Source organism: Rhinoraja longicauda, chromosome 5 (genome assembly GCF_053455715.1).
Source record: "Rhinoraja longicauda isolate Sanriku21f chromosome 5, sRhiLon1.1, whole genome shotgun sequence".
NCBI lineage: Eukaryota > Metazoa > Chordata > Chondrichthyes > Rajiformes > Arhynchobatidae > Rhinoraja > Rhinoraja longicauda.
In genome coordinates, this window is record NC_135957.1 from 24,979,666 (window position 1) to 24,992,834 (window position 13,169).

The 13,169-nt window shown below is 39.5% G+C and overlaps 1 protein-coding gene across 1 annotated transcript in view; it reads right to left on the reverse strand.

Moving 5' to 3' along the window:
• Positions 1-33: 33 nt before the first annotated feature.
• pcnx2 (pecanex 2) overlaps positions 34-13,169 on the reverse strand; it is a 113,921-nt gene continuing 100,785 nt past the window's right edge. The window contains exon 27 of the mRNA XM_078400031.1: positions 34-6,209. Coding sequence (XP_078256157.1) covers positions 6,045-6,209 — 165 coding nt within the window. The 3' untranslated portion in view covers positions 34-6,044. The remainder of the gene's footprint in view (positions 6,210-13,169) is intronic.

Here is a 13,169-nt window from a genome sequence, read left to right on the forward strand (position 1 = left end):
AGTTTAATTTTCTGAATTAATATAAAAATTTCATTCTGCATCATGCCCAAATATTTAAATTGTCAATCGATTTCAAGATAATTTAAGATTACAAGTATATACAGCATTTTAAGTCAGCATAAAGCACAAAACCTGATAATTACATTGCATATTCGACTATCCATGCATGTGAAGAATGCACAGATGTATACACATGGTTGAAGAATATATTCTTAGCAATAGTGACTGTACAGTTTTTTTACATTGTTATCACCTTTCTAAGCATCACATTACTTTCTGTTCTATAACATAATTCCTTCAATTTTCACCTAAACTAAAGCCTCTAAATTGATATGCCTACATTTTAACATGCATCAATAGGCAACCTCATGCAGTTATATTTAGTATAGGAATCTTTGTGTAGCCTAGAGCACAATTAATTTATTTTCCTATGCATCATTAGACTATGAAATGGATTGCTTAATTTCACATTTCTGTCTTTGGAAGGGTAACAATAAATGTATCGTTTTTGGTTTTTCATTAACATTCCATTTCTACATTCTGATCAAATAAATAACTTTCAAAACCATATTTTGAAATAGTAAATACCTGCTCTCCAGAAATGTATTATTTTCAAAAGAAGTAAAACACAATATTATTCCAACAAGAGTATATTATAAGCAGTCCTGATGATCCTTGGAAGGAAATTAGATAAACAGTTTAACCACTGCTTGTTTAATGTGGCATTGCATCATCATGAGGCAAAACATGTTTCCTGCAACAAGCCAGAATGGTTGTTATCAATCCTTTAAAAAAATGTTATCAATCCTTTAAAAAAATATTATCAATGTAAGAAAGAATGGCATCAAATGAAAACAAAATTTTCAATGCAAGAACCCAGCCTCAGATATGTCATTTTTATGTTATAGTGATAACAATATAGCAAAAGTATTCAATATATTCAAAAAACCTAGAGTTAGAAATTTGGTGCTGAACCAATGAACATATTGTTTGTACTTAGACATTCTCTGAAATGGCCAGATTTTAAACTTCTTGTGTATTCTGATACAGTCCCAAAGACTAATAAGATTAATTATTATACTCGCATCGTGTATCACAGCAACTCTTACTCTGAATTCAACAAGAATCTTGTCTCAAAAGAATAATTTAGTATGTTGCTTATTTCACATTGCTAAACACAAATAGAAGGGTGGAAGGAAATTGAGGAATTTGTGTGATTAAACATTGTTTTTCTTTTGGTATCTTGCAAAGCAATTTCAAATATGCAAACATTTTTGTTGCTCTATGAATTGGTTTGAAATAATATTAATTCACCAGCATCTTTTCATCAAAACATATTTTCTGCTCCATCTTGCACCACATGCTGACATGGCTCTTTACAGCTCTACAACATGATTTTGACAAATAAATAAAATTGATGCCAATTTTTATCAGCCAATACCTTGGGAAAAGTTGAATTGCTTTGCTATTTTTGTCTTTTGTGCTTCCATTTAGTGCCTTGGGACCTGTTTCCACATTAAAAGCACCATATAAATGAAAGTTGCTTTTATAGGCACTGGAGGCAAAGCAGTAGGCAAATCATTGTGTTCATAAATAAACTATGAGAAATGACCACACTGGAAGACAGAGTAGATATTCTGGAGCAAAATTGTGGAGATGGGGGATGGTATGTAGTAAAGAGAGCTAAATAGTAGTCAGTACATAATTGTTAGCTGTACTCTCCACCAAGCTCTGAGATGTAGTATAATCAAAGGATGCAATTATATCCTTTCCGCAACCAGAAAATCTTAAGGGTTGCAGCATTTACAAAAGCCTCTTCATCTATTGTACTTGGATTATTGTTAGTCCTTACTGAAGCAGCTCACTCTGATAAGCTAGTTCTCCCTATTCTTTCACAATTTTTTTCACGCATTTATGTAATTCTCCATTAATTTGCAACAAGGGGTCGGCATTACAATTTTTCACTTTTCAATCATATCTAGTTCCTTTTTTGTTCAATCTGCTTCCAGCACCCTTTTAGGCAACCTATTCCAGCCCATAACTTCTTGTGTGCAAACACCTATGCCCCTTGGTTCTTAATCCACAGTCACTCAAAATATTTTCTTTTTACTCATGATTTAGAACACTATAAAATCTCTTCTTTACCATCTTTAAGGCTTGGACACCTTTTGTAAGGTCTGATGCACAGAATTGGACACAATGTCCCAGGAATGGTCTAAACATTGACAATTAAAAATATAGCATAATTCCCTTTTCTTTAACTCTGCCCCAAGTTTCCAGCAAATAACAATCTGATATCTAGAAATAATTTTATTTCTTATTTCAATATTCAATGCCATTCATATTGAAATCCCCAATCTTAATTGTCTTGTATTTCATTTTGACTTTTTAAAATGATAACTCAGGTAACATTATAGAACAAGCGGCTCTGGACATTAACACGGCTTAACAATTAGAATATACTGCCTGTTCCTATGTATTCAATTGCATCTGCCACCTATCTGTTGTTCTATCCTTGTTCTCCAACATTACATGTGCTCCTAATACATCATCAGTAAATATTCATACCATCCTTACATGACCATTTTGAAATCATTATGTAAGTTGAAAATGCAATTCTTGGAAAACGGCACCATACACTACTGCTAAGGAAAAACATTGGCTCCTTTTTAGTTTCTGTTCTCAAGCATACTTCGATCCACAAAGCTAATTTCCCTTGAACACCATTAGGTGGTACAATCAAATTATTTCCAAAAATCTGTACACTAGTATCTCCTGTGGCAGTCTGGATATTTCTCCTTAAACAAGTGTGCTAATTGAATTTGTTCTAAAAGGGGTCATTGCATATCACACTATACACCATGCGTATAGTATTCCTTCACAGACTTATTTGCTCCAAGACCGTATTACAATTCAAACATGACAAATCTAAGCTATCTGCTCCTAATTTAACATACCTGATCACTAAATGTGTTCGTTGTGCTTCACTTCATACTTTGTTTACTGTCTTAATAATGTGAAGAGTGTCAAATCAAGCCAAAATCTCAAGAACATTTACAATAAATAAGTTGTGGCTCCAACTTGACTTGCATGTTGATTTGACTTGCAGCTTATTTTTGACTGACAATGTGGGTCTTAACCTCTCAGCTGGGCTTCTAATAAGAATATTTGACAATTAAACTTTTACAATCATCATTCTCTGCATGCAAAAGTTGGTTCAACAGTGGAAGTGCATCATTTTCTGCATGCAAAAGTCGGTTCAACAGTGGAAGTGCATCAAGTGATGAGACAATTTCACGGGCATGACTTGGCTCCCTCTGCACTGGCATATTTGGAATGGATCACATCATGAAATCGATAGCACTAATAATGCCATCTTCACAGAACATTTTACACCTACAAGAAATCTCCCAAACACAACAGAGGTAAAATAAATGGCAAAATTAATACAAGCCAATCAATAAGGAAAACTAAGAGATGTGTGCATGTGAGCCCATGTCAAAGGGCACCTGCATTGTATTGAATAGGCTTCAAAACATTGTAAAACAAGCAATAGTTTTCATTCTGTTCCCTTCGACTAAAATTGGTGAAAGCAGCAGCTTTAATTAGTAAGGCAGAGGTAGTAGATTCTTGAAAAGCAAGAAATGAAAGGTTATGCTAGGTAGATGGGAATATGGAATTGAGGTCCTCTGCTCAAATAGTTAACTTCTTCATTGTTTCTCTTCAGCCTCCATTACACAGACAACATGCGGATAACAATTCGACAGATTCTGCTAAGTATCCCGAGGCAACAAGCTTCTGCTCCTCTCATTGTCAGTTCTCCCTTCTGTTCAGCTGAAGAGATTTAGAATCATGGAGAGTAGCAGTCCACCAAGTCTACACCAAATGTCATATCATATCATATATATACAGCCGGAAACAGGCCTTTTCGGCCCTCCAAGTCCGTGCCGCCCAGCGATCCCCGTACATTAACACTATCCTACACCCACTAGGGACAATTTTTACATTTACCCAGCCAATTAACCTACATACCTGTACGTCTTTGGAGTGTGGGAGGAAACCGAAGATCTCGGAGAAAACCCACGCAGGTCACGGGGAGAACGTACAAACTCCTTACAGTGCAGCACCCGTAGTCAGGATCGAACCTGAGTCTCCGGCGCTGCATTCGCTGTAAAGCAGCAACTCTACCGCTGCGCTACCGTACCGTGACTAATGTCAACCATACATTAGTGCTAATCCTACATTAATCCCACTTTTTGAAATTCGCCCCACATTTTCAATAGTTCTCCCAGATTCTGCCATTCACCCACACACCAGGAGCAATTTAGAGTGGCCAATTTACCTACCAATTGGGATGTGGGAGGAAACTGAGAACCCACCAAAGGGGGAGGGGGGAGGATCAGCACTACTGATTAAGGAGAATATTATGGCAGTATTTACAAAGAATATCTTGGAGTGATTGTCTGATGAGGTCATATGGGTAGGAATAAGGGAGGATCAATCACTTTGCTGGGGTTATACTATAGGCCTCCAAGAGTTAGCAGGAATTAAAGGAACAGATATGTAAGCAATTCATAGAATGGTGTAAGGGTTAGAGGTTATAGTAGTGAGGTTTCCCAATATAGATTGGGTTTGCTCTTGGTCAACGGGTTTAGATGGAGTTAAGTTTGTAAATGCATCCTAAAAGAGTTTTTTGAGACAATATGCAAATAGTCTTTCGAGACGATGTTGGGCAGGCGGTGGGAATGTTGCTGGGGGATTACTGAGGAGTGACCATCATTTTGCAAGTTTCAAGGTTGGTTTTGAAAGGGATAAGATTTGTCCTCAAATTAGGGTCCTAAAGTGAGGGGAAAGCAAATATCAATATTTAGCAGATGCATGTGGGTTAAATGACATCTGACAAGTGGGAGTCTTTTTAAGGAGAGTTTAGAACCTTGCCCCAATCCTGTTTTCACTGTTGTGGAAATATTTCATACTGTTCCATTCTTTCACTCTCAACTGATAGACACAAATGATCACTTTTTAAATGTTACATAGTTCACTATACAGTATAGCATTAGGCTAATTGGATCAATATGTCCAATGTGGACCTTCTACCTTGCTTATCTAGCCATGTTTATACCTCTCTCCCAAATCTCCTTTACACTGTTTCACTTTCAAAGCACTTTTGCTGTTTACTGCAACTACTATTCAAATATTCAAAGTACCTAGTTCTGCATTCTAAAGATTTTCAGACCAATCTTGTCCCCAATTCTTTAATGGATTTATTAGTGACAATGCTTTTTTTAGGGGGCCTAGTTTCAAACCGTTCACAAATATAAACATCATCTCCACATTCTACATCATAATTTTAACAGCTTTATCAAGGCACTCTTCAGGTTCTGAACTTTGTTTAATATGGTTCTATCTTCATGAATCTTTGCTGCATTTTTTTCAAAATTAATCACAACATTCGAAATGTTCTCCAATCAAAGTTATGTAAGTTTAAATTATATAATTTCCCTGTGTAGTCGTGAAATGCTGCACAAATTCATCTGTGATGATTTTACAATCCCAAGCTCCATGAGTCGGCAAATCCAATTTGGGAAGATACATTTTGTAATAGTAAGGTTAAATGTTGGTGCTTAATTTGTCATTTCTTTCTCAAGATTGCCCATCACATTTTCAAGGTTAGTCAAAATAATTGAGCCAAGGAAAATGTGACCCTACACCAATTATGGAAGCTAGAATATTCAGGAAGTCTGATTAATTTGAGAATCATTGTGTTTAAACAAGAAATTGATCAAAGACCTGTGAAACAACAGTTATCAAGGAGTTTTGCTGGGATAGCTGTAGATGTTGAAAATAAAATTATATTCACTTCATTACACAAAGCAACTTTGAGCATTTGATTCTGAATTATTGCATTGTTGTCATATTTGCTCCAGTTTCCTGTCTTGGATGTTGGAGATTTCCTCCCCCTTTGTTTCTTGTTCTTATTATCTTACTTCATCATTTTACTCCTCCTCTACAAAGATCTGAGCACCTTCATTTGACGCAAGAATTCATTGATGATTCTGGTCCGAGATCGAGTGGGATGTCCTCGAGCTCAATTCATCTTTCACCTTAGGGTCAGTATTTTGAGTGATTAAAGCATCATCTGTGCACACTTTGTCCTTCAGTTGGTTGGAACTTATTACATCCATAGAAGACCAGGCATCAGAACTTCCCTTCAAAAAAGAACAAAAGAGTTAATCACTTTCCACATGGTAGGGAATTAGTGAACTAGGTCATTAAGCCAATTTGAAGCTATGCCATCTCTTTGAAAGGATTATATAATCAGCACCTCCCGTTTGCCTGAGCTTCATAAATATTTCCTTTTCAAGTACCCAATTAATTTTCTTCCACTGTCCAACTGTAGTGTATTTTAACCAGCCAAATCTCCTCTCATTCTTTTGCCAAATCATAAAGTCTAGTCATTCAGCATGGAAACAAGCCATTTGGCCCAACTTTCCCATGCCGACCTAGATGCCCCATCTACACTAGCCCCACCTTCCTACATTGGGACCACATGTCTCTAAACCTTTCCTATCCATGTATCTATCCAAATGTCATTTAAATGCTGTTTTAGTACCTGCCTCATCTATATCCTCTGGCAGCTCGTTCCATATAGCCTCCACTCTGTGAGAAAAACTTGCATTCCAGGTTTTTATTAAAGCTTTCCCCTCTCACTTTAAAGCTCTGTCCTCTGTTCTTAATTCCCCCACTCTGGGTGAAAGACACTGTGCATCTACCCAATCTATTTCCTTCAAGACTTATATACCTCTATAAGATCACACCACATCCTCCTGCACTCCAAGGAATGAAGTCCTAGCCTGCCCAACCTCTCCCTATTGCTCAGGCCCTCAAGTCTTGGCACCATCCTTTGTAAATACTTTAAATTTCTATCCTCTGATTATGACTCGACCTGAGGTTCCTCTGTATTTACACTTTCAAAATCTAATTTTTAATGTCTAATAAATCTCCCTGGAATCCCCTCAGGAGAATAAACTCAATTTCTCTCACCTCCAAAATAAGAGAAACCCTTCATGATCAGACCCGTTTTAGTCATTCTGTATCCTCCCAAAGCATTGATATTATTTCTAGATATCTTCATCTTCTGCAGACACTGAGTGAATGACATTTGTCTCCTGTAACCAGTGTTAAACATAGGTGAGTGTGCCCACCTCCAGTGCACCCACAGCCTGGAATTCAGTTTCACTGAAGTCCATGAAAATTAGGTTGAGTACAACTGGTGGCTAAAACACTGAAGTGGATGAAAGCATTTTATCAGGATGCACGACAGCCGGGTTTAAGAATAGCGCATTCTAAAACAGCAAGAATTTGCTGAGACCTGTGGATCTAGCTGAGACCATTCACATAAACTGACCTCCCTTCCATTGGCTACATTTCACGCTGCCTTGGCAAGGCCGCTAGCATAATCAAGGATCAGTCTCACACATTCTTTCGTCTCCCCTCTATCATATCATATATATATACAGCCGGAAACAGGCCTTTTCGGCCCACCAAGTCCGTGCCGCCCAGCGATCCCCGTACATTAACACTATCGTACACCCACTAGGGACAATTTTTTTTTAACATTTACCCAGCCAATTAACCTACATACCTGTACGTCTTTGGAGTGTGGGAGGAAACCGAAGATCTCGGAGAAAACCCACGCAGGTCACGGGGAGAACGTACAAACACCTTACAGTGCAGCACCCGTAGTCAGGATCGAACCTGAGTCTCCGGCGCTGCATTCGCTGTAAAGCAGCAACTCTACCGCTGCGCTACCGTGCCGCCCATTAATCAGGCCAGAGGTACAGAAGTTTGAAAATGTATATCTCCTGATTCAGGGACAGTTTCTTCAGACAAACAGGCAACTGAACGGTCCTCTCCTCAAGTTGAGTGTGGTCCTGACCGCCCATCTACCTCATTGGAGACATTTGAACTATCTTTAATCAGACTTCAATATTATATCTTGCACTAAATGTTGTATCCTTTATCTGTGCACTGTGGACAGCTTGATTGTATTCATTTACTGTCTTTTCTTTGACTGGATAGCATGCAAACAAAAGCTTTTCACTGTACCTTTGTACAAGTGACAGTAATAAGCTAATCTAAACTAAAATATATGTGACAATAACAACAATAGACAATAGGTGCAGGAGTAGGCCATTCAGCCCTTCGAGCCAGCACCGCCATTCAATGCGATCATCGCTGATCACTCTCAATCAGTACCCCGTTCCTGCCTTCTCCCCATACCCCCTCACTCCGCTATCCTTAAGAGCTCTATCCAGCTCTCTCTTGAAAGCATCCAACGAACTGGCCTCCACTGCCTTCTGAGGCAGAGAATTCCACACCTTCACCACTCTCTGACTGAAAAAGTTCTTCCTCATCTCCGTTCTAAATGGCCTACCCCTTATTCTTAAACTGTTTAGTTTAGAAGATGAATTTCTTCCCCAACATATCCTTTCCCATTATGGTTTAATCCAAGTAGCAGTGAATGTCCTTGGCTGATGCTGAGGTATCTCAGCAGTCAGCTATAGAATCACAGTGTAGTTAACACACATGGTGAGGTTCAACTCATTGAGTCTTTGCTCCTAGCAGAACAATACAGTTGATTCCATTCCCCTATTCTTTCCCAATAACTATGCAGGTTATTTGCCATAAGCAAAGGAGAATGGTTATTTTTTTGTGATTCAAAGGCTATTATCCATGGGTTTCACAGGGCTCAGTACTCAGTCTCTCAGTTTTAATCATATTAATGATCTTGACACATTTAGAGGATTTGAGGAAGTTTGTAGGTGATTTGGAAATGGGCCTTGTGGCTGACCGAGGACAGACATTTAGATTGCACTAAGCTATAGATGATCTGGTCAGCTTGGCAAAAAAGTGGCAAATGGAATTCATTCACGAGGACTGGGAGGTATAACATTCCCAGAGAGACAATGGAGCGAGGAATCACATAATCAACAGGAGGATATTGAGAGGCGTGGGGGAAAAGAGGAGTGGCGTGCATGTCCACAGATCATTAAAGCTGGCAGGGCAGGTGATTCGTGGTTCAAAAAGCATAGAATATATGTTCAGCAAGGTTATACTAGAACTGTATACAACACTAGTTAGGATAATACTTGAGTTCTGGGTATAGTTATGATCTCCATGTTACAGTAATGATGTGATTTCAGGGTAGATGTACAAGGTCATGGCCAGGCCTGGGAAAGTTTAGCCATGAGGGAAGACAGAGGGTGGACAGTGTCGTTTTCTTTGGAACATAGAAGCTGAGGGAAGTTAATTGAGGTGTATAGGGCGGCACGGTAGCGCAGCGGTAGAGTTGCTGCTTTACAGCGAATGCAGCGCCGGAGACTCAGGTTCGATCCTGACTACGGGTGCTGCACTGTAAGGAGTTTGTACGTTCTCCCCGTGACCTGCGTGGGTTTTCTCCGAGATCTTCGGTTTCCTCCCACACTCCAAAGATGTACAGGTATGTGGGTTAATTGGCTGGGTAAATGTAAAAATTGTCCCTAGTGGGTGTAGGATAGTGTTAATGTGCGGGGATCGCTGGGCGGCACGGACTTGGTGGGCCGAAAAGGCCTGTTTCCGGCTGTATATATATGATATGATATAATATGATATGATATCAAATTATAAAGACACTACACAGAGTAAATGAGGCTTATTTCCTTAGCAGAGAGATATCAAAACCAGGGGTTTTGATTTGAACTAATTGGTACGATTAGTGGGAAGGTACAGAAAAACATTTTCAGATCAGGTGGAAGAGGGCTGGAACTCACTGTTCTAGGATAGTAAAAGGATAGTAAAAGTAGAAAACCTCAGAAAATTGACAATGTACTTGGATGTGTATATAATGTCTATAATGTTGCTGCAATCAAGATTTTCATTGTACCGTACCGCACCGTCCATGTGCACAGTGCTTTTTTTGCGCTGGTATATGGCATACCAGCACCTCCAAAAAGTTAAAAACTAGATTTTTACATTTTTAAAACTTTGAATATTACAAAAATATTACTAAAGTTAAAAATAATGTATTACTTAAATGTATTACTCAGGCAGTCGGGTGCTTAAACAGCTTATAGGATGATGATTCATGAAAGACATCACAAAAAAGGAATGATCTACATTTTGGGACTTTACTGTCTACCATGACAGCATTGCTTGTGTATGTGACAATAAGCTTAAGTTGATTTTACTTAACATGATTTGAGGACTGGTGAATTGAAGGGCTTCACAGCTGCAGCTGCAAATAGATTAGGCGAGTTAGCCCTTTATTGGCTGGTGCAGATATGACGGGCTAAATTATATCCTTCCATGACATACACCGATCAGCCAAAACATTATGACCTGATAAGCCAAAACATTATGACCACCTGCCTAATATGCTGTTGGTCCTCCGTGTGCAGCCCCATACGCAGCAGGGTGCGATGCACTGTATATTGAAACACATTCCTCCCGTGACCACCATTAACATTTTCTGTGACTTGTGCCACAGTAGACCTTCAATCGGTTTGGACCAGACGGGATAGCCTTCGTTGCCCTCGCACATCGATGAGCCTTGGGCGCCCAACAACCTGTCGTTGTGGTTTGTCCCTCCTCGGACCACTGTCGGTAGGTACTCACCACTGCTGACCGGGAGCACCCCATAAGCCTTGCCATTTCAGAGATGCTCTAACCCAGTCGTCTGGCCATAACAATTTGGCCCTTGTCATAGTCGCTCAGGTCTTTACTCCTGCCCATTTCTCCTGCAGCCCACACATCAACTTCAAGAACTGACTGTTCACTTGCTGCCTAATATATCCCACCCCTTGACAGGTGCCATTGTAACAAGATAATCAATAATATTCACTTCGCCTGTCAGTGGTCATAATATTTTGGTTAATCGGTATATGCTTTCTATGATTTTAAGCTTACAGTAAAAACACATCAATTTTTAAAAAAGCATTTTAGGAGAGAGCCAGAGCCAGATTTGTACTGAGATGCTACAAAAAGATGAATTCCAGCTCCTTTAAGAGCTTTTTTTAAAAACGTGGGACTTTAAAATCTGGCAACTGAGATTGTCTCTTAGTTTCTGTAAAATTGGAACTTTACATTAACATATCACAGAGTAAGTAATTTCAAAAGCAACAAAACTAAACAATGTGAAGGTTGGATACAATAGGATCTCTGACATTATGACCCTGGCCCCAAAGGGCTGCCAGTGTAATTTGGATGTTTAATTTCAGTGCTCAGATTCTATTTCCTGAATTGGATCCGCATCCTTACCCGCTGTGTCATTTCCCCTGATTAGCACCTGCAGTTTGTAGCATCCTAATAACCGTGGAAAATTATAAATATCTCATTTAAATATATATCATAATTTAAAATTTATAATTAGATTTATAAATATATCCCAGACAGCAAGGCAGTGCACTCACTGGGAAAGACAGGGGTATTATGCATCTACTGTTTCACAGCCACAGCGGGCACCTCAGACTAAAAATGGTGTTAAGCAGTGTGTTCAAGAGCTTTTTCATCCAGAAATCCTCTGCCCACCTGCAATGGGCAAGAACAAACAAAAGCCATTGTTTATCTGTGCTCAAAGTCTTTTCCCATCTCTTCACCTACATCCCAGGACTCCAACTCACCCTGCACGAAACTCCATGGAACCCGCTTCTTCCTCCTCTTCTTCCCACTACACAACTCTCTGTTTCCCTCCCCAACATACAATTATGCTTCTCCCCACTGTTTTCTCCCCCACTCATTCTCCTCCCCCAACAACCCATCACCTCTGCATGACTCACTATATTTCTCTCCCACTCTCTACAAAACGTCATCTCATCTCATCTCTACTCCTTCCTCCACCGCCGAATAGACCCCACCTCCCTCCTGTCCTGTCAGTGCAGCAACTCGCTTATGCTCTGGCCCTCACAGCTTCCTTCCTTCTTTATCTCCTCTGATTCACTCTCCTCTTCCCTCATCGAGTCTTGCCAATTACAATGACAATTAAACTCTCTTCACTTTTGACTCTTTCCTGCCCCAATTCCCTTTCATTCTGGCTATCTCTGTCACTGTGATCACCTCACCTCGCAGATTTAGCACACCACCAAGTTGATTTTTACTTAGGGCTAATTTTTACCTTTGTTATCGTGGTTTGCTGAAGAGGATTAAAGCATTGAATTCAGATAATATAAAGTAATCCAGCCATGAAACAGACAAGCTGTGATATAGCCTTCAAGACCGCCTGCTGAAATATATATATTAACTCCCAGGCCTAGTTCCGGAATTGCCTTTACTTTAATCAGGGTATTTCGGCTAATGGTCTGCCGCAGGATATTTCTTAAGTACATGGCAGGAATATCAATCTTATTAAAGGACATTAAGAACTCTCTTAACTGCAAATCTTACAGGTTTAATGATTAACAACACCATTTAGCAAAATCTGGAGCAGCAGCTGAAAGACTAGCCACAATAATGGAGTTGTGTTACAATCAAATGGGGCCTAGCAAATACCATGCTGAAAAAATTGTTGATCATTACATGCTATTCACAAGATCTCGATGTCCAGATGTAGTGTCCTGATGCTGAGGAAAACCAGCTAGAGTAATGTTGCAACTCCTTGAGGTAACTTTCATTTTAAAAAAAATGCAAATTGGAAATAAAAACAGAACAGGCTGAAGACTTTTAGCAGACCAGGCAAGCATTTCTCAGAAACCTGAGCTATTCTTTCCACACACCCAAAAGATTTTACAAATGCATAGAATTTATGAAGATTGATTGCACTTAGAGCACCTTCCACAACTCTGTGATGCAGGAAATGTCCACCGAGCAAGCACCACAAACAATGATGTGATAATCAACTGCTATTTTACTGGAAGGTAGACACAAAATGCTGGAGTAACTCAGCGGGTCAGGCAGCATCTCAGGAGAGAAGGAATGGGTGACGTTTCGGGTCGAGACCCTTCTTCAGACCCTTCTCGAGAGCGTCACCCATTCCTTCTCTCCTAAGATGCTGCTTGACCCGCTGAGTTACTCCAGCATTTTGTGTCTACCTTCGATTTGAACCAGCATCTGCAGTTATTTTCCTACACTATTTTACTGGTGTTATTTGAGGGATGAATATAAGCTAGGATGCGGGAAAGTACCACCATGCCATC